We start from the raw sequence: 23322 nt of genomic DNA on the forward strand, positions 1-23322 counted from the left end.
AGGGAATTTTAAGATCCCCATCATGCACACGGTGCATATGTCACTCCCCGCGGCCGGCACTCGCTATACTAAAGTTTAAAAGATCCATCAGGGCTCCCCATCGGTACCTTAACAGACCAATGGGAATTTTCCTTGAGCAAGATTCCCATTAGTCTGTTAAGTTACACTTTTGAAGATAAAGTTAAGTTGACACTTTTAAAAAAGCTCTGCTGGGGCTTAGTGAGTGCCAGCCCCCGAATGACAGTCAACGGCTGAGCACAACACCCAGCCATCTACAGCCCCCACCACCCATAGCATCCTGGACAACTGTACCCCCCAAACACATCCACCACACCCACTCTCACCACTCCTGAACACAAGAGGGACCCCAGAAAAAGCATCTTTGAACTAGCTGCTGGGGTTCCCCATTCGTTATTACACTAGCCAATGGGATCTCTCAGTCTCTCAGGCAAAAGTATCAAGCAGTGGTGAGCTGTTCACCAGGGTGGCCTCCAAAGGTCAGCGATGGTGGGTATTTGTTTTTGAGTAATTGTGTCACAAGTGCATAAACTGGAACTGTTATAAGACAAATTCAGCCTACAGAGCAGGTGAAAGTTATTGTAATCATATGTGACTCTTGACAGTGAAACTGATACACACAGGGGAAAATAATGGCAGGGATGCTCATCCAGATCCCGGGAAATTCGGGTATCCAACCATTTTTACCCTATCCGGTCAGATGCGGATTTCTCCCAGATATCCGAACCTGGATTACCCGAATTCAAGGTTCCTTAGCAAAAAGGACCACCACCCTCCCCCTCTCTCTCTCTCTCTCTCTCTCTCTCTCTCTCTCTCTCTCTCTCTCTCTGGTTTTGCAGGGATTTTTCTTGCAGGGATTTGTAGTATGTCAAAAGCAAGCTCACATACCTTGGCTGGGAATTGAACCCAGGTCCACTGCGTGGAGGACAGCTATGCTCACCAAGGGCAAACGCAGGATTTTTAAGGGGGGTGTTCCTGAAAGGTCCAGAAGCACGTATGTCCCGAATACAGGTGGCTCCATACTGCCCATGCACAAAAGTGCGCTGGCGTATTACGGAGCTGCCTATCTTTGGAAGTACTCAAGGACACGAGTGTTTCTGAGGGCCTCTGGTAGCAGCAAATTTGAACGGGGTACAGCGCTGGAACAACTCCCCAAGAGAGGAACAAGAGATAGACTTAGTTTGGACAATTCAGTGGAATATGCTACATAGTGTCACATAGCGCAAGCGATACCCATATGATGCAGGGATATATGCTTCTGCGGAAGATGGCGGCGCTATATAAATACTAAATAATAATATTTTGCCTCACCAGGATTGCACTTTTATTTAGCTTTCCTGTATGACAAGAAGACACAAATACCCAGCACTAGGGGAAGAGGGAAACAAAGGTGAATGAAGGAGGCTGGTGCACACCAAGAGTGCTTCTGAGCGTTTTTCAAATCAACAGTGATTTGAAAAGCGCTTGGCTAATGTTACCCTATGAGGGTGTTCCCACAGCAGCGTTGTTATTTTTTTAAAATCGCAGGTATACTGCATGTAGCATGTTTTTGAGCAATTCATTCAAAAATCGCTCTGAAAATCACTTCACAAAATCACACTCACAAATTGCTAGCGATTGCTATTGTCATTTTGGCGTTGCACTAGCCCAGAGAGAGGAGTGGAGAAATTGAGAATAGCCTGAGATGGAGCAGAGAACTTATCTGTATTGCCGTCCCAAATCACACAGGCTACTTGCCTGTAATCGGACTCCTGTCCCTGTCAGTCTCTCACACAAGTCAGAAAGAAGCCCTCCTGGAGTCTAGGGACTGTCAAAAACTTTTCAGCTTGTTAAACACCTTACCCACACATGCAGTCATTATAACTATGGGGAGAGACCAGACAGATGTTTGCCCACAGACCCTGAGTCCAGGCAAGCTCTGCATCATGCTGTGCATATTTACCAGCTTGCCTGCACTCTAATTTCATCATGTCTGACACTTCTGTGCTGTGGAGAGTCCAGGACTCCATAATCAACATTCTCTCACTGCAGGCTGCATCTTCTTGTGAGGGAAGCTGGGCTGCCTCTCTCATTCTATTAGCTGGAGGGAGGCACCAGAAGTAAGAAGGGAGGGAGAATGAGGCTGTTTATATTATGCGGGCTTCCCTGGCTGAATACACAGCTCAGTGCAGGGAGGAGGTTCCAGACACCCGGAATAGCCCCCTCAGTTCGCCAGTGCTCACCACTCTACCAACAACCACACACAAAGCAAAGGACAGCACTTTGAAGTCTAGAAGATTCCAGGGCAAGGGTGGGAAGGATGAAAAGCTAGCTGGCCATGCAACCATTCCTGCTAACCTAAACTTTACTTATAAATAAATTGAAACTAGTAGCGCAATGGTAGACAAAAAGCAGCCAAGGTAAGCTCAGGGCCAGTCCTCAAGCCCTAAATGAAGAGTACAATGAAAACAATAGGAGCACCTGGCGCTGAAAAACAACGATTGCTAATGTAGCTAACGATCGGTGTGATCTGTTAAATCAGTCCAGGAATGCTGTCTAATCTAAGGCATATGGACTAGCCGTATAGCTGAATCAGTGTTCCGGAAAAAAAAAATTATGTAAATCAGTACCTCTAGGGGGTATATGCAATACCTCCCTACATGTATGTGCTGTCCTCCATGCAGTGGGATGAATGGTCTGGGGTCCGCAGTGGTGGAGGAGCTCTATGTACTCAGGAGATTGCACGGAGACGCCAAAACCATCTCCTTTGCTTCTGCCAGTAGTGACGTCACCGCCTGTCATCCGCATGCGTTCCAGGACTCTGCTGGCTGTTTCCTGGTTACGGAGAGACAGAGAGGACAACCACAATAGTGCAGACTGCGCCCAAGGTTGACAGAACCCACATAAAGTCGCACTTATGGACAAATTCTTGAGTTTATTGCATATCTAAAAACATATTCCCGATCCGGATTTCGGCCATTTGCCTTCATCAGGGGATTACATAATACATATTGCACAAGGTATAGATAGGGTATACAACTCCTCCCACTTCCCATGCAATTAGCAGCCAGCATTACAGGAAGCGCGGAGGAACAAACAACAATTCAGTATAACATTATTGCATAGCTCTGCAACAATACAACCAATAAATATGTATAAAACAGTCATAAAAGCATACATATGAATCTATTACAAGAATAAATGTGCAAATTCACAGTGTTGTGACCAATATAAAAATGCAAAAATTAATAAAAATTATAAAAATGAAAAATTATGCAAATCAATGACCAGTGTCATTCATCTTTTATGAAGCATTTGAGATCTGTATGGGCATTTAAACCCCCTGGTCTTAATGTGTCGAGTTGGTAAATCCACCTTGTTTCCCACTGGGACAAGGTTTTAATGGTACTACCATCCCTCCAATGCGGTTTTACACTGTCTATAGCAAAACATCTGATACCATCTGGTGATTTCTCATGACACTGAGCAAAATGTTCTGGAATACTATGCTTTTTATCTTCAGGATTTTTAATATTATAAATATGTTCAGAAAAACATTTCTTTACCATCCTGCCCGTGCGGCCCACATACTGTAGACCGCATGGACAGACAACCAAATAGACCACCCACTTAGTAGTGCAGGTGAGGAATTGATTGATTTTAAATTCCCTACCATTAACATGAGAGGTAAAGGTCTTGGTACTCCTGCCCCCAAACTCACATATCTTGCAAAGATGTCTTTTTTTACAGGGAAAAAACCCTTTAAGGTCTGGGAACATGCTCGGTCTATTGAAAGTGCAGCAATTCCTCACCAATTTATTCCCTACATTGGGTGGTCTTCTGAAAATACTACGGGGATTTTTTGGGAGATGGGGACCTAAGACTGGATTCTTCTTTAAAATGCCCCAATTTTTATTTAAAACATGCTTCACAGTCTGAGGATTTCTGAAAAAAGTAGTAACAAATGAAAAATCATTCATACGATTGATATCAAAATGGGGGGGGGGGGGGGTTGCAGCCTAACGCTACGTCCTTCCTGCAGAACCTTACTTTTCTCTTTCCGTATAATATCGAGGTTGTATCCTTTTGACACAAACCGATCCTCAATAATCTGTGATTGGGCCCAGTAATCCGTCTCATAGGTACAATTTCGCATAATTCTACAAAATTGTCCCCGAGGAGCATTTATCAACCAGGGGCAGTAGTGACAACTATCATACCTAATGTAAGAATTTCAGCCCGTACCCTTAAAGGGAAGGTTCAGGGAGGGGATTCAAAAAATAAAAATAAATTTCCACTTACCTGGGGCTTCCTCCAGCCCGTGGCAGGCAGGAGGTGCCCTCGCCGCCGCTCCGCAGGCTCCCGGTGGTCTCCGGTGCCCGACCCGACCTGGCCAGGCCGGCTGCCAGGTCGGGCTCCTCTGCGCTCCATTTCCTGGGACTTCTGCGTCCCACGATGGCGCGCTGACGTCATCGGACGTCCGCCGGGCTGTACTGCGCATGCGCAGTAGTTCTGCGCATGCGCAGTACAGCCCGGCGGACGTCCGATGACGTCAGCGCGCCGTCGTGGGACGCAGAAGTCCCAGGAAATGGAGCGCAGAGGAGCCCGACCTGGCAGCCGGCCTGGCCAGGTCGGGTCGGGCACTGGAGACCACCGGGAGCCTGCGGAGGGGCGGCGAGGGCACCTCCTGCCTGCCACGGGCTGGAGGAAGCCCCAGGTAAGTGGAAATTTATTTTTATTTTTTGAATCCCCTCCCTGAACCTTCCCTTTAAAGAAACATTTAGTCCTCCACAGACCATCATTCAAAAAAAGTGTAGATCTAAAAAATTTGCTGAACTCGTACTATATGAGACATCAAATTGTAAGTTATTATTATTATTATTTATTGAATTTATAAAGCGCCAACATATTACGCAGCGCTTAAGTTCCATTGGTTCTCATTAATATGCACAATGAAAACAAGTAGCGAATTTTCATCACCACTCCAGAAAAAGATGCAATCGTCAATGAATCTTCTCCATGGTATAAGTGATCCCCCTTTAAACCCTTCTAAATGTTGTTCCTCCCATGCTGACATATATAAATTCGCTACACTGGGAGAATGTTTAGCCCCCATCGCTACGCCGCATTGACTGTAAAAGCGATGTTCAAACCAAAAATAATTTTTTGTAAATGAAAAAATGCATAAATTCTTCAGAAATTCTATTTGAGGTGCCAATAGGTCACCTCTATTCTCTAAATATTTAACAATAACTCCCAGCGACCTATCTTGCGGTATACAAGTGTACAGCGACTTGACGTCAGCCGTACATATGAAAACCGGATGGTCAATCACTTAAATCAGTTCGTTAACCTCATCAATATGCAAAATCACATCAAGAGTGTCCTTTAAAAAGGCCGGCGTAGCCATAACCAGTGGTTGGAGAAACTGATCAAGGTATTCCCCCACCCGGTAGGTGACTGTAACAGTCTCTGGAGATGCAGCTGCGGGCAGTCAGGATACCCTCGCAGCTGCTTCGGTTTCTCTGTCGGGCGTTTCTCCCGTTCCTCCGGCGTCTAGCACGCCGAGGAGGGGACTGTCAGTGGCTCATAGAGTGGCTTTGTCACGCGTGCTCGCACAGACAGGACCTTTATGCAGGGAGGAGGCGCGTCAGCTGACCTGCCGGTCAGCTGACGTCAGAGGAGGCTCTCGGCGTTTCCGATTGGCTGATGGGTGTGGGCATGGCCGAGGGGTCTCCTCCGCTTCTTAAGCCGCTTGGAGTCACTTGCAAACTGTCTGCTGTTACAAATGCTACGTTTTAGCACTCAGACCTTAGATAGATCCGGTGTGCTTTGATTCAGGAGGAAACCGGGGATTTCACACAAGACTAGGATTTATTATTATCATTGTTGTCATATTGCTTGATATTGTAACATCTGTAGGAATGGTGGCTGGGGACACGCAGGGTGTACCCGCAGCCGCCTTTGCTTCCTCTTCTCAGACCTCATCCGTTCCGTCGGCGTCTAGCACGTCGGGAACGGTATTGTCATCTGCTCATAGGGTCGCTGCGGGCGTGCGCGGAGACAGGACTTTTATGCTGGGAGAAGGCTAGTCATCTGACCTGCCGGTCGGCTGATGTCAGAGATGACTCTCGCCGCTCGGATTGGCTGTTCCGAGATGGCTGCGGCTGAGAGTCTTCCACTGCTTCATAAAGCCTTCGTTCACCATTCGCAAACTGTCTGCTGTCGTGAATACTTTGTGTTAGCGCTCAGACCTTAGACTAGTTCCCAAGTGTTGAAACCAAGGACTTCGCACCAGACTAGGAATTGTGATATTGTTATTGTTAGCTCTCAGACCTTAGACTAGTTCCCAGGTGTTGAAACCAAGGACTTCACACCAGACTAGGAATTGTGATATTGTTATTGATTACTTGTGTATGATTCTGGCTATACTCTGACCTCGCATTTGCTTACTGATTCTGTGCTTCTGCCTATCTAATCCTTGTTGCTGAACTTCTGCCTGTTTACCTACTATTCTCTTGCCTATCGCTTTGTACTGATATTACCTCTCTGTTGCCGAACCTTGCCTGTCTGACCACTCCTCTCACCAGTGGGCCCTTGCCACTGGCGAGGTGCTTTTATGTCCACCAGCTCCTCTGGTGAGGTGACACTTGTTTCTGATAGTACCTTGCCAGCTCCTCTGGTAAGGTTTTGTTAAACTATACAGTTACTGTGTCAGATAGTACTTTACCAGCTCCTCTGGTGAAGTCTTGTTAACCAATACAGTCTTTCACTGATAGTACTTTACCAGCTCCTCTGGTAAAGTCTTGTTAACTGTAATGGATAGCGGAGATACTGCCGCAACAGCAAGCGGCATGGTGGCTATCTCCGCGTCGCAGCCGGCGGTCTCCGACGCGCAGTTACATGCGGGTGCTTTGCCTGGTCCTTCTATTGCTCATAGACTAAGGGCTACGCGCGCGCGCCAGGCGACAGGACATTTATGCAACTAGAAGGGGAGTCAGCTGATCAGTCGGTCAGCTGACTCCAGCTATGCTCCGGATTGGCTGAGTGACTAGGGCGGTGCTGTGGAGCGCTTGCAGTATATATAGGACAGGTCGTTCAGTTGCTCTGCGTCTGCTGTTGCATATGCTATGTGTTAGCACTCAGACCTAGTCAGATCCCAAAGTGTGCTAGAACCAGCAGGAGCTGGGGATCCACCCTTAGCCAGATTCTGTTGATAGCTTAAAGTACTAATTGAATTGAATTATTTGTTATGACCTTCTGCTAGCTTGACTACTCTTCAGTTTACTGATCCTGTACCTTTGCCTATCTGATATAGTTGCTGACTCTGCCTGAAACACTACTCTGATCTAGTTTTCTATCTCTGTACCGTAGCTGTCCGCTCGTTGCCAAATCTGCTTGTCTGACTCTCCTGTCCTCACCAGTGAGCCTAATCACTGGTGAGGGATCCTCTGCTAGCATCACCTGCTTCACAGGTGAATACTAGCTGCAGTACTATCTGAATCACCTGCCCCTCAGGTGGTCAGTAGCTGCAGTACAGTCTGAATCACCTCCTCCTCAGGAGATTACTAGCTGCAGTACTATCTGAATCACCTGCTCCTCAGGTGGTCAGTAGCTGCAGTACAGTCTGAATCACCTGCTCCTCAGGTAGTTAGTAGCTGCAGTACAGTCTTTATCACCTGCTCCTCAGGTGATTAGTCACTACAGTATTATCCTCTCCACCTGCTCCTCAGGTAATAGTGGCTACACTACAGTCTGAATCACCCGCTCCACGGGTGATCAGTACGCTTGTTTAAACATAGTTCTACCCGCTCCTCAGGTGGACTATCTCACTATTGTCTGTATCTCCAGCTTGCTGGAGTTTGTATTTCTGTGTTATATAGAGATATTCCTCTCTCCCAGCTCCTCTGGGAAAGCGAGTATTTCTATCATTACTGTTGCACCAAACACCTACCCTTACATTGGTTGTCCTGTTTCTGGCTATACCAGTATTATTGGTGATTCTGCAGATCACACATAATCAGGTATAGCATCTGTATTGTTGGTGATACTGCAGATCACCAATAATCAGAGAAGTCTGTTCTCGCTGACACCAATCGTTACATTAACTGATACAGTCCTATCACTGATAGTACCTTACCAGCTCCTCTGGTAAGGTGTTGCCAAACTATCTTGTTCTGTTATAGCTAGTGCCCACCAGTTCCTCTGGTAAGGGCTAGCTAAACTATTCAGTCACTTGTGGTGTTAGTTCCTTACCAGCCCCTCTGGTAAGGTTTAGCCAAACTGCTCTGATTCTCTCTTTGCTTATACTTTGCCAGCTCCTCTGGTAAAGGTCTATTGTTTATATTTGTGTTGTTAGACCCTCCAGCTCCACTGGAGAAGTCTATACCGTTGCACCAAACACCACACCATACTCTCTACTAGCAGGGGCGCCGCGAGGCATAAAGCGAGCCAAGCGGCCGCTTGGGGCCTCAAGATCGTAGGGGCCTCGGCGGCTCAGTGACGTCGGCGTGACGTCACTGTTTTCCCGCAGCCCCGCGGGGCTGGCAGAGCAGAGCAGGGCAGGGCTACGGGAAGATGGCCGCCGCCGAAGCCCTGCTCTGGAGACTATTTATGCCTCCAGTACAGGACTTCGGGTGGCCATCTTCCCGTAGCCCTGATTCAATCAGCGCGGGAGATTGGAGGAGGGAGGGAGCTCCGTGGGAACTGCGCGCCTGAGGAGCCGGCCACCGGCCAGGAGAGGAGACGGGGAGAGAAGACTTCTGCCAGTGCCAATCAAAGAAATCCAAAGAAGAATCGCACACCACTGAGGAGGTGCAGGACCAATGTATTTTGCAAAGAATAATTCGGAAGGTCCGCACACTCAAATGAACCAATCTCCTGGTTTATTTAAACAACGTGACAACAGTCCACTCCATAAACCGACAACTCGTTTCGGGGCCCCGTGGGGTCCCCTTTGTCAAGGTAACACAATACAGAATGGTAACGGTTACCATTCTGTATTGTGTTACCTTGACAAAGGGGACCCCACGGGGCCCCGAAACGAGTCGTCGGTTTATGGAGTGGACCTTCCGAATTATTATTTTCTGCCAGTGCCAGGTGAGTAAATTCTTTTCTTTTTGCAGCTCTGAAAATGTGCCCTAATTGCGTTTGATATCTGCTGAACTGTTCCCTAATTTTGTTTGATTTCTGCTGAACTGTGCCCTAATTGTGTTTGATTTCTGCTGAAAATGTGCCCAAATTGCGTTTGATTTCTGCTGAAATGTGGCCCAAATTGTGTTTGATTTCTGCTGAAAATGTGCCCAAATCGCGTTTGATTTCTGCTGAAAATGTGCCCTAATTTCGTTTGATTTCTGCTGAAAATGTGCCCAAATTGTGTTTGATTTCTGCTGAAATGTGGCCCTAATTGCGTTTGATTTCTGCTGAAAATGTGCCCTAATTGCGTTTGATTTCTGCTGAAAATGTGCCCAAATTGCTTTTGATTTCTGCTGAAATGTGGCCCAAATTTTATTTTCTGGTGTCTGGGGTAACTGTTGCTGCATTTATTATTTAATGGTCATAGTTGGCTATATTTGCTGTGCTACGGTTAAGCTCCGCCCATACAATGTCATGGCCAAATCCATCTGTAGGCGCGGCGCGCAGTGCGCGCCTCAATCACCCCCACATCCATTTGCCCCGCAAACAGCCCCACCCCTAATCCGCCCTCCAGCTCCACCCACATGTCATGGCCACGCCCACTTATGCGGGATAGCCACTTCCTACAGTCCGCTTGGGGCCACAAAAACCTTAGCTGCACCCCTGTCTACTAGCTATACTTGTATTATTGGTGATACTGCAGATCACCACATAATCAGGTATAGCGTCTGTATTATTTGTGGTTCTGCAGAGCACAAATAATCAGACGTCTGAGTTACAGCACCCAATCGTTACAGATATCCTGTGTTTGACTCTGGCTCTCTTCTGACTTCGCTTTCGCTTAACGATTTTGTACTTTAGACCATCTGATCCTGTTGCTGACTCTGCCTGAAATATCTCTATCCTTTTGCCTGCCAATTTTGTACTGTATCTTCCTGTCTGTTGTCGATCCGATCTGTCTGACCACTCCACTCACCAGTGAGCCCTTGTCACTGGTGAGGTTCATTACTGATAGTACCCACCAGCTCCTCTGGTGAGGGTTTGCCAAACTGATCAGTATTACAGTTGCACCAAGCACTATACACTTGCAATTACCTTGTTAGCTATACTTGCATTATTGGTGATTCTGTAGATCACCATATAATCAGGTATAGTGTCTGACTTATTGGTGATACTGCAGATCACACAATAACCAAACTCCTGTTTTGCTACACCAATCGTTACAGTGACGGAGTGGATCCCCGACACAATGGGCCTACCGGGTGGGGTCTCCTGATCTTTGTGTAGCTTGGGGAGCACATATATCACAGGTTTCCTAGGATGTTTTATATTCAAATAATCGAACTCCTTTTGATTAAGAATGCCCTGAGCAAATCCCCACTTCAATAATAGTTCCAACTCATCTCTATAAGCACCGGTGGGATCACCCTTTAAAGGCCTGTAAGTGTCGACATCATCTAGATGTTTTTGGATCTCCTTAATGTATGCTTCTTTTTCCCAAACAACAATCCCACCCCCCTTATCGGCAGCCTTTTAGATATGCAATAAACTCAAGAATTTTTCCATAAGTGCGACTTTATGTGGGTTCTGTCAACCTTGTCTGCACTATTGTGGTTGTCCCCTCTGTCTCCGCGTAACCAGGAAACAGCCAGCAGAGTCCTGGAACGCATGTGGATGACAGGCGGTGACGTCACTACTGGTGGAAGCGAAGGAGACGGTTTTGGCGTCTCCGTGCGATCTCCTGAGCACATAGAGCTCCTCCATCACTGCGGACCCCGGACCATTCATCCCACTGCATGGAGGACAGCACATACATGTAGGGAGGTATTGCATATACCCCCTAGAGGTACTGATTTACATAAAAATTTTTCCGAATTTTTTTTTTTCCCGGAACACTGATTCAGCTATACGGCTAGTCCATATGCCTTTGCATTAGACAGCATTCCTGGACTGATTCAACAGATCACACCGACCATTAGCTACATTAGCAATCGTTGTTTTTCAGCGCCAGGTGCTTCTATTGTTTTCATTGTACTCTTCATTTACGGCTTGAGGACTGGCCCTGAGCTTACCTTGGCTGCTTTTTGTCTACCATTGCGCTACTACTTGTAACGATTGCGGAATTATTTCCGTGGTCAGTGCACAGGACGCGCACTGACATTGCGGAAATCCTCCACAAGCGTGTAATTTGACAGAACCCAGCTATGGTGCTATGCACCTGTAGAGGGAAATTCCCACCGGCAGACGGAGCTGTGGAGTGCAGACGAACACAGCCTCTGCACTGCCACAGATGCCAGATGGGAATTGTACGAGTTGAAGCAATGCAGGGCAAGATAGCCCTTAAAGAGAGAGAGCACAGAGACAGAATGTATGTGTGTCCACCAATCTAGTCGCCACCCAGCGACGGTGAACACACAACAACGGAAACGAAGTGGGAACGCAATCGCAAGAGTAGCGATTGCCAATAGTGACACAAGACCGAATTAGACAAAGTGTAGCAAGAAAGACATAGCAAATAACAACGATCAGAAGATCAAGGAAAATAACAAACGCTAGCTAAACGCGAACACCGCACTCATTCGCAACAGCGAACGCGTTTAAGACACGATCACCGCGCGTTAGGCGCCCAGTGATAAGCGTGCCACCCTAACTAACCAAAGTAACACAAACACGAAATAGAGAACGCAAACACTTGCTAAACTGTTACCTCACCGAGCCTACAGCAAGCGTTCGTACCAGACAAGACAGAGAGAAGGAGTAGCCAGCAGCAACCGCAGCTCTGGCCTACACTCCCAGACAGAGACTACCGCTAGAGCGGATGCGATCCAGACAGACAGACAGATGGGGCTACCAGTAGCAACCGCTGCTCTGGCTAGCACCCCTAAGGCAGAATACAGACAGAACGATTTCCTGTCGACCGCCACAGACGACAAGACAATCGCAACAGATAGACAGTACAAGGCAAAACAGATAATACAACTTGACTATGCTAGAAGGGATGCCTAGTGCAGTCCCAAGGAATTACTATAAGATAATCTTAGCAAACAATAGCAAATGCTGATACTCCAGGTGAGTTAGCAGGAACAAACCATCATGACCCGCCAGGAATTCTGGAAAGAAATGTTTTTTATACTGCAAGCCATCAGAGGAAGCTCAGCTAAGCAGTTTGCATGACAAGTGTATGCAAATTCCTCACCAGCAGAGCAACTCTGAAACTTGCAAAGCGAAGACAGGTCTCTTTTCCAAAGACCTGCAGCCCTCTGCCCGTGCAGACAGCTGAGCAGATCATTACACTACTCTTTTCAATATATTTCTCTCCACAGGTCCTAGTATAGCAGCAGCATGGAGGACATTTTTGATTTTAGATGTAAACACACTATTGATGTTGATAGCATGTTCAACTGTGATGATGATCTAGCTGTTAATGATGATTTGGAAAGTACATTTTCCAACTTGCAAGCAATGTTAATGAAGGAATTAGCCCTAAAATGGGAGGTTTGCACTTTGGAACAATATAAATCAGACCGTGTTGTCCCTCCCAGCTTGAGATGGCAACTCCAACTCAGTGAGGACATCAGAGTGGAGGGGGACGACCCGGAATGGTTGGAATTTTTAGAAGGGTGCTCTATTAGGGCAATGGAAATAATTATTACCCGAAAAGCAGCAAAACTTAAAGCTGTGAGTTATGGAATTGACCTTATGAAGGAGCAGTTGGTTCCTTTTAAGGCCCTAGTAGATTATTCCAAGCTCTCAAAGTATGTCAAGAAGATTTGGTTAAGAATGAAAAGGTGATCAAAGATATAAAAAAAAAAGTAAGAAATTTAAACGTGATAAAATCGATTGTAAGTCAAAAAATATGTATAAATGGCAAAAACCCAAAAAACCACCTCCACCGAAACCTTTACCACCACCACGTCCACATTGTCCACCTCCGAAACAGCCTTTTCCACATCCAAAGCCCTATGGACCCTGCTATCCACCACAAAGATATCCATCTGATTACCATCCAGATTTTGTTGTCCCTACATTTAATAGATATGCACCTTTGGAACCTAGTACCCCTTTTCAGGAGGCTCCACGTCAACTACCCTCTCCACGAAGGACACCACATATCCATCCATCACGTCCCAAGAGACCAGTTGTCCGGGCCCCTTACCATCAGCCACGACCCAAGCCCACCCCTTATTACCCACCACGACCCAAACCCCATCCATTGCCTCCACGACCCAGACCACAGCCCCTCGACCATCGGACATACGGAGAAGGGTGGGAAAGAAAAACCCTCTCCACGAAGGACACCATATATCCATATATCATGTCCCAAGAGACCAGTTGTCCGGGCCCCTTACCATCAGCCATGACCCAAGCCCACCCCTTATTACCCACCACGACCCAAACCCCTTCCATTGCCTCCACGACCCAGACCACAGCCCCTCGACCATCGGACATACGGAGAAGGGTGGGAAAGAAAAAGGTTCAGGGATGACGAAGAAGAAGGGGAGGAAGGAAACTACACACCAGATCAAAAAAGGCCGAGATAATAACACCTGACTTTGAGAGCATTTTCCAGACAGGTAAAGTGACACTGACTGTGAATAAGTATATCAGGAAGATTAACATCAAAAAAAGTTTTCTACAGCAAACCGCCCCTCTTCAGATGGCCCCACCGCCAATATATCAGCACACCAATTTAAAAAAACCATCCTTGTTTAATCCGAACCTCATGAACAACAAATACGTTAATATTTTTAAAAAAGTGGTTTTGGATGAACTGGGTGAGATAGGATTAGAACATAATCGATTTGATAAATCCAATTTCACCAAAAAAGACCATCTGTTGTTGAAGGAAATGGGTAGGGACTAGGGAGGATACATTGGTTGTGAAGGCTGCCGATAAGGGGAGTGGGATTGTTGTTTGGGAAAAAGAAGCATACATTAAGGAGATTCACAACTAGATGATGTCGACACTTACAGGCATTTAAAGGGTGATCCCACCGCAGCTTATAGATATAAGTTGGAACTTTTATTGAAGGGGGATTTGCTCAGGGCATTCTTAATCAAAAGGAGTTCGATTATTTGAATATAAAACATCCTAGGAAACCTGTGATATATGTGCTCCCCAAGCTACACAAAGATCAGGAGACCCCACCCGGTAGGCCCATTGTGTCGGGGATCCACTCCGTCACCTACTGGGTGGGGGAATACCTTGATCAGTTTCTCCAACCACTGGTTATGGCTACGCTGGCCTTTTTAAAGGACACTCTTGATGTGATTTTGCATATTGATGAGGTTAACAAACTGATTCAAGCGATTGACCATCCGGTTTTCATATGTGCGGCTGACGTCAAGTATCTGTACACTTGTATACCGCAAGATAGGTCGCTGGGAGTTATTGTTAAATATTTAGAGAGTAGAGGTGACCTACTGGCACCTCAGATAGAATTTCTGAAGAATTTATGCATTTTTTCATTTACAAAAAATTATTTTTGGTTTGAACATCGCTTTTACAGTCAACAACGCGGCATAGCGATGGGGGCTAAACATGCTCCCAGTGTAGTGAATTTATATGTCAGTATGGGAGGAACAACATTTATAAGGGTTTAAAGGGGGATCACTTATATCATGGAGAAGATTCATTGACGATTGCATCTTTTTCTGGAGTGGTGATGAAAATTCGCTACTTGCTTTCATTGCGCATATTAATGAGAACCAATGGAATTTACAATTTGATGTCTCATATAGTACGACCTCAGCAAATTTTTTAGATCTACACGTTTTTATTGAATGATGGTCTGTGGAGGACTAAATGTTTCTTTAAGGGTACGGACCGAAATTCTTACATTAGGTATGATAGTTGTCACTACCGCCCCTGGTTAAATAATGCTCCTCGGGGACAGTTTTGTAGAATTATGCAAAATTGTACCTATGAAACGGATTACTGGGCCCAATCACAGATTATTGAGGATCGGTTTGTGTCAAAAGGATACAACCTCGATATTATATGGAAAGAGAGAAGTAAGGTTCTGCAGGAAGGACGTAGCGTTAGGCTGCAAAAAAAGCCCCCCAATTTTGATATCAATCGTATGAATGATTTTTCATTTGTTACTACTTTTTCCAAAAATCATCAGACTGTGAAGCGTGTTTTAAATAAAAATTGTGGCATTTTAAAGAAGGGTCCAGTCTTAGGTCCCCATCTCCCAAAAAATCCCCGTAGTATTTTCAGAAGACCACCCAATGTAGGGAATAAATTGGTGAGGAATTGCTGCACTTTCAATAGACCGAGCATGTTCTCAGACCTTAAAGGGTTTTTTCCCTGTAAAAAAAGACATCTTTGCAAGATATGTGAGTTTGGGGGCAGGAGTACCAAGACCTTTACCTCTCATGTTAATGGTAGGGAATTTAAAATCAATCAATTCCTCACCTGCACTACTAAGTGGGTGGTCTATTTGGTTGTCTGTCCGTGCGGTCTACAGTATGTGGGCCGCACGGGCAGGATGGTAAAGAAACTTTTTTCTGAACATATTTATAATATTAAAATTCCTGAAGATAAAAAGCATAGTATTCCAGAACAGTTTGCTCAGTGTCATGAGAAATCACCAGATGGTATCAGATGTTTTGCTATAGACAGTGTAAAACCGCATTGGAGGGGTGGTAGTACCATTAAAACCTTGTCCCAGTGGGAAACAAGGTGGATTTACCAACTCGACACATTCAGACCAGGGAGTTTAAATGCCCATATAGATCTCAATTGCTTCATAAAAGATGAATGACACTGGTCATTGATTTGCATAATTTTGCATTTTTATTAATTTTTGCATTTTTATATTGGTCACAACACTGTGAATTTGCACATTTATTGTAACATCTGGAAACTTTGCGGCTGCGGATACGCATGTTATACCCGCAGCCGCCTTTGTTCCCTGTTCACAGGTCTTATCCGTCCCGGCCGCGTCCAGCATGCCGGGAACAGCATTGTCTCTTGCTCATAGGGTCTCTGTATCGCGCGGGCATGCGCGGAGACAGGACCTTTATGCTGGAAGAAGGCGCGTCAGCTGAGTGACTCGCGCTGCTCGGATTGGCTGATTGTTAGGGGGCGTGGCGCTGGGCTCTCCTCGGCTTCTTAAGCCTTCACTAATCATTGGCAACTCGTCTGCTGTTGCGAATACACTCGTGTTAGTGCTCAGACCTAGAGAGGTTCCAGTTGATGATAGATGTATATGCAGTGTTTGCGATATACATCTATCTATAGTTAGTTATTATTACATTGTATTTCTGATAACCTGTGCATGATTCTGGCTACTCTTTGACCTTGCTATTGCTAAACGATTCTGTACATCTGCCTTTCTGACCTTAGTTGCTGAACCTCTGCCTGATATTAACTACTCTCTTGCCTGCTGTTTTGGTACTGTCTCTGCCTGCCTGTTATCGTACTTTGCCTGTCTGACTACTCTACTCACCAGTGGGCCCTAGCCACTGGTGAGGTTCTCTGGCCTTTAGAACCCACCAGCTCCTCTGGTGAGGTTCAGGCGCACTTATATAAGCTCCAGTGACTGATAGTACCTTGCCAGCTCCTCTGGCAAGGTCTTGCTAAACTATTCAGTCACTTGTGTAGAGCTGTACAGAGGTGCCAGTAGGATAAAAGTCATTAAAATGTTTAAAACATTCGGGATGCGGTGGTGGACCAGCCAACCCAAAACAGACACAGGTACTGTCGATTCAAGTAATAAATAATTTATTTATATACTCCAAAGACAAGTTGCAACGCGTTTCACGGGCAAAATCCCGCTTCCTCAGGCAATAAACAACTGGAGTGATACACACCACGGAGTCCAAAATACGCTTGGCACCTCTGTCTATTCAGTCACTTGTGCTGTTATTATCTTGCCAGCTCCTCTGGCAAGGTCTAGTCAAACTATTCAGTCATTTGTACTGTCAGTACCTTACCAGCTCCTCTGGTAAGGTTTAGCCAAACTTCTTTAATTCTCTCATTATTTAGTACTTTCCCAGCTCCTCTGGTAAAGGTATTGTTATTTGTGTTGATAAACCCCCCAGCTCCTCTGGAGAAGTCTATACTGTTGCAGCTAGTACCTACCAGCTCCTCTGGTGAGGTCTAGCACTGTTCTTGCAGCTAGTACTCACCAGCTCCTCTGGTGAGGTCTAGCACTGTTGTTGCAGATAGTACTCACCAGCTCCTCTGGAGAGATCTATCCATTTGTTCTACTGTTGCACCAAACACCACACCTTACTCTCAGCTAGCTACAGTGGGTTGCAAAAGTATTCGGCCCCCTTAAAGTTTTCCACATTTTGTCACATTACTGCCACAAACATACATCAATTTTATTGGAATTCCACATGAAAGACCAATACAAAGTGGTGTACATGTGAGAAGTGGATCGAAAATCATACATGATTTCAAACATTTTTTACAAATAAATAACTGCAAAGTGGGGTGTTCGTAATTATTCGCCCCCCTGAGTCAATACTTTGTAGAACCACCTTTTGCTGCAATTACAGCTGCCAGTCTTTTAGGGTATGTCTCTACCAGCTTTGCACATCTAGAGACTGAAATCCTTGCCCATTGTTCTTTGCAAAACAGCTCCAGCTCAGTCAGATTAGATGGACAGCGTTTGTGAACAGCAGTTTTCAGATCTTGCCACAGATTCTCGATTGGATTTAGATCTGGACTTTGACTGGGCCATTCTAACACCTAGATATGTTTTGATTTAAACCATTCCATTGTTGCCCTGGCTTTATGTTTAGGGTCATTGTCCTGCTGGAAGGTGAACCTCCGCCCCAGTCTCAAGTCTTTTGCAGTCTCCAAGAGATTTTCTTCCAAGTTTGCCCTGTATTTGGCTCCATCCATCTTCCCATTAACTCTGACCAGCTTCCCTGTCCCTGCTGAAGAGATGCACCCCCCGAGCATGATTCTGCCACCACCATATTTGACAGTGGGGATGGTGTGTTCAGAGTGATGTGCAGTGTTAGTTTTCTGCCACACATAGCGTTTTGCATTTTGGCCAAAAAGTCCCATTTTGGTCTCATCTGTCCAGAGCACCTTCTTCCACATGGTTGCTGTGTCCTCCACATGGCTTGTGGCAAACTGCAAACGGGACTTCTTATGCTTTCTGTTAACAATGCCTTTCTTCTTTCCACTCTTTCATAAAGGCCAACCTTGTACAGTGCATGACTAATAGTTGTCCTATGGACAGAGTCTCCCACCTGAGCTGTAGATCTCTGCAGCTCGTCCAGAGTCACCATGGGCCTCTTGACTGCATTCAGGGCCGGATTTCTGCCAAGGCCGCCTAGGCAACGGCCTAGGGCGGCCAAAAATTCAGGCTTTTATAGGGCGGCTAAAGGGCAGTGAGCATTTGTTGTGGTGTATGCTGCAATCAGGATCAAAGCGCCCGGCCGCGCTAATTAGTCATGCGTACCGCCAGCTGCGCATTGTACTCTGACTCACACGCAAGTATCAGCAGGAGACAGTCAGACTTGGTCCACTGCCGCCCTGCATTAGTGTGCAGATAGCAGCAGCCAGTGGGCGGCCCCGGGCAGGCATATGGTTTACATGCTGGCACTGCAATATATGTAAAAACACGTGGCTGGCGGAGATGAAAGATCTCGGTGACGGAAGAGCACGGCAATTACTAAAAGTAGACAGTGTGGGGACACAGAGCAGCCTCAGCCTTGAAATCCCGGGATGGTCCACTCCCCGCACGCACAGTCCAGAACATGGTCTAACTGCACTGCTGATTCCTTTCTCCTGGGTCATGGACACGGGCAATCAGGCAGTAATAGCGGGCCCAGATGTGCAGAGCAGCATCCATGCTGGCTGCTGCCTCCAGTCTTAATCCAAGCTGGCTGGCTGTAACGTCGTTCTTCTACCCGCCCCCTGAAGCTTCACGTGGAGGAGATCGGAGGAGATGTGCATGCCAGGCTCAACTACAGCTGCGTCTGACAGGGAGTCAGGGACACTCTGGGAAGGACACTAGTACTGGCTGCTTCTGTGTGGATAGGTATGTGTATTGGTTTTGGAGTCTGCCTTTGCTGGAATGCTGAGAGGGGGGACATGAAGGAAAGAGGAGGGAGAGAAGATGCTGGAGACTTGGGGCAGAGGTCTGTCTCTGTCTGTGTTCTTAGAAGCTGTTGTTCTGCTTGATCTCTGCCTCATATAACACGTAGACCAGGTGTTGTTAAGCCGCATACTTAGTTACATAGTTATTTTGGTTGAAAAAAAGACATACGTTCATCGAGTTCAACCATCCTGACTACTGGATGGATCAGGGAACGCTCAGCAATTTGGCCTGGCGAACAAGCATTCCTCGATTCATCTTCCTGCCCAAGGGAACACGTGCCTTCACACAAAAGGCGTCAACGAGAGTTCAAAAGATTGCACGACTTTGCACGGGAGACGTCAGGGAGCTTAAGGGGAACCATAGATGAAATAAAGATGTTATACATACCTGGGGCTTCCTCCAGCCCCATACACGCTGATCGATTTCACATCGCCATCCTCAACTGCCTGCAGATACGAGAACCGGGTCCCCGTTCCATCAGTCAGAGCCAGTCTAAGCATAAGGGAAGTGCGCTGGAGAGATACGTAGAGGGCTCACTTCTCCTGCGTAGCTGGCTCCGATGACGTCAGTGACGGGACCCGGTTCTCGTACATGCAGGCAACGGTGGACGGCAGAGTGGGCTCGATCAGAGCATATGGGGGTGGAGGAAGCCCCAGGTATGTATAACATCTTTTTCATTTTCCTATGTCAGGTTCATCTCTGGGTCCCTTTAAAGATCTGCCGTAAGTGTCGTTATCGCCGTGCGTCGCAAGGCATTATTTTACCTAAACGAGCACACCTACCCACGACGCGAGATCACAGAAATGATCGATTGTTGCTCAGAAAACGTCTCTGGAAAAATAGTTTAAACAATCACAATGTGGTTACATAGCTTAACTCCCATTTCTCTTCACTATATGTTTGCTGAAGTTGTGTGACTGCAGCATGCATTACTGTCAGACAATTGATATTTTGTAATGCATATGGTAGCTTCCATACATTCAGTATAGGTTCCCTTTAAGGCATGTTTCGTGAGGGGGGAAGTGAGGGCAGAAGGCCACTGTGGGGATGGAGGGTAGGCTGCAGGCTCACAGTGGCCTCAACAAAATGGTACATTTAAAAGCGCCCCCAAAAAAATGATGCAGGGAGATGCCAATAATGATATCTTGCTACAAAGGTTATTTAACATTTTAGAAATCTCCTAAAATGTTAAATAACCTTAGTAACACGATGTCATTACCGGCATCTCTCATACATTACCTGGTCCTGGTGATCGGGTCTCCTCCATTTCCTGTTTAGTTTGCAGGAGTCCTACAGCCAGCCAATCACCATGTGGTGACTAAAGCCGTATGGTGATTGGCTGGCTGCCGGACAGCTGCAAACTAACAATAAGGAAGTGGAGAAGACACCTTTGCCTACTCTGACGCTGAATCCTCCCTCTGCCTACACCTCACCCTACCACTCCAACCCCCCCCCCCACTCCCCCGTTGTCTAACTCTGGACTACTCCACACCTGCTGCCTAACACTAACCCCCACTGCCTTTACCTACTCTCTGCCATCGTAGATGGCTATAGTAAAAGCTGCAATTAGCATCAAGAAGGTAAAATTATGCTGCAGGATAGCGCCCGCTATTTATCGTCCACCATTATTTAGCCTCATCGCTGCTAATCATGGCTTGTACTATTGCCACCTATGGCGTGTTCATTTTTATAGGCACTAGTGCCACGCCATTTTTATCTGCTCCCTACCAAGAGATCTGATAGTCACCCAAGTTGGATGCTCATGGGGCGGCTGGCAATAGTTGGCCTTGGGCGGCAAAAAGTACAAATCCAGCCCTGACTGCATTTCTAATCAGCGCTCTCCTTGTTCGGCCTGTGAGTTTAGGTGGATGGCCTTGTCTTGGTAGGTTTACAGTTGTGCCATACTCCTTCCATTTCTGAATGATCGCTTGAACAGTGTTCTTTGGGATGTTCAAGGCTTTGGAAATCTTTTTGTAGCCTAAGCCTGCTTTAAATTTATCAATAGCTTGATCACTGACCTGTCTTGGACCTGTCTGGTGTGTTCTTTGGACTTCATGGTGTTGTTGCTCCCAATATTCTCTTAGACAATCTCTGAGGCCCTCACAGAGCAGCTGTATTTGTACTAACATTAGATTACACACAGGTGCACTCTATTTAGTCATTAGCACTCATCAGGCAATGTCTATGGGCAACTGACTGCACTCAGATCAAAGGGGGCCGAATAATTATGCACACACGACTTTGCAGTTATTTATTTGTAAAAAATGTTTGGAATCATGTATGATTTTCATTCCACTTCTCATGTGTACACCACTTTGTGTTGGTCTTTCATGTGGAATTCCAATAAAATTGATTCATGTTTGTGGCAGCAATGTGACAAAATGTGGAAAACTTCAAGGGGGCCGAATACTTTTGCAACCCACTGTATACTAGTTTTATTGGTGATACTGCAGATCACCACATAATCAGGTATAGCGTCTGTATTATTGGTGATTCATAGATCACCAATGATCAGACGTCTGAGTTGCAGCACCCAATCATTACAGAACAGCAGACCAGATATCATGGATACACTGGCTGGTCATGTGGAAGTCTTGATTACAGCTATTGACCGACTATCTCTTACAGTCAGTACTCAACAGGCTCAGATTTTCCAACTATCTGAAGCCTTACAAGACATTCCAACACATACTATACCAGTGTCATCCCCTCTTGTTCCAGAGCCCAGACTACCTCTTCCTGAGAGATTTTCTGGGCATAGGTCCAATTTTCAAAATTTTAAGAATCAATGCCTTTCCTATTTTGAAGTATGTCCCATGGCTTCAGGGTCAGAAAGCCAGAGGTTCATTTTGTTAAAGACCTTATTATCAGGAGACTCGCAGACATGGGCCTATAGTCTTCCAGATAATCATGAAGCCTTAGCTTCTGTACAGGGTTTCTTTGAAGCTATGGCAGTTCTATATGATGATCCCGATTTAGCTATAACGTCAGAGAGGAAGCTTAAGACCCTCAGACAAACTTATAATACTGTAGAGGTGTATGCTGCAGAGTTTACAAAGTGGGCGGTGACTACTAGATGGGAGCAACATGCTTTGCTTGATTGCTTTTTATCGGGACTCTCTGACACTGTGGCTGATTTGATGTTGGGCCACCCCGAACCTAGGTCTCTAGATGATGAGGCGATATCTTTGGCTATAAAGATTGATCCCCGAGTCCGATATCAGAAAGAGACTCGGGGTAAGATTATTAGGAAAGCTGGGCCCGGTCCTTCGTTTTGTCAGGATAACTCGAAAAGAATTGATTCCTTGCAGTTGTCCAAATCTGAGGGGGTTGGGAGCTCTCGTTTAGGATCCTGTTTTCCGTCACCGGAGACAGATCAGAGGGTCCGAAATTGTCTTAACGAGACGGACACTTTACATCACTCCCTGGTGGTTGGTGGTACCACTTTAGGCGATTCAGCTGTTCCGACAGTAGATTCTAGGTTGCTCCTTCCATGTACAATTACCTGGGAAGATCAGGTCCAGGATACATAGGCATTCATAGACTCAGGTTCAGCCGCCAATTTTATGGATTATGATTTTGCAGTACAGCTCGGTCTTCCTCTCCAGTCTTTGGGACAACAGGTGGTTCTTACTGCAGTGGATGACTCACCACTGCAGGGAAAACGATCTCTATCACAGACTCCTGTTTTGTCATGTCAGATTGGAATTCTCCATAGAGAACAAATTCAGTTTCTTGTTCTAAAAATGGCGACCTCCTCGGTGATCCTTGGTATGCCTTGGCTTCAGAAGCATTCCCCTCAGATTGACTGGAGTTCCAGACAATTATTAAGTTGGTCCTCTTTTTGTCAACAGCATTGTTTGGGGAAAGTCACGGTGTGTGGCACGAAACTTCAGGTGGAGGGTTTGCCTAGACAGTACTCTGATTTTTCAGATGTATTCTGTCCCCGGGCTGCAGACAAGCTTCCACCCCATCGAAGCTTCGATTGCCCCATAGATTTGAGATCAGGTTGTATGCCTCCTAGGGGTCATTTATATAATTTGTCTAGGCCCGAAAAGCTGGCTATGCAGGAATATATCTCAGACAATTTGGCCAAAAGTTTTATCTGCCCTTTTAG

At 46.1% G+C, this 23322-nt stretch overlaps 2 protein-coding genes across 2 annotated transcripts in view; both read left to right on the top strand.

Annotated features, from left to right (window-relative positions):
* LOC137534120 (pulmonary surfactant-associated protein D-like) overlaps window positions 1-23322 on the top strand; it is a 144168-nt gene that overhangs the window by 27825 nt on the left and 93021 nt on the right. The gene's annotated exons all lie outside the window — the stretch shown is intronic.
* Window positions 12989-13618, top strand: LOC137536767 (uncharacterized). The gene has a single exon (XM_068258974.1). It carries the CDS (start codon window positions 12989-12991, stop codon window positions 13616-13618), a length of 630 nt encoding a protein of 209 aa, XP_068115075.1.

Source organism: Hyperolius riggenbachi, chromosome 10, assembly GCF_040937935.1.
Source record: "Hyperolius riggenbachi isolate aHypRig1 chromosome 10, aHypRig1.pri, whole genome shotgun sequence".
In the NCBI taxonomy this organism is placed as follows: Eukaryota; Metazoa; Chordata; class Amphibia; order Anura; family Hyperoliidae; genus Hyperolius; species Hyperolius riggenbachi.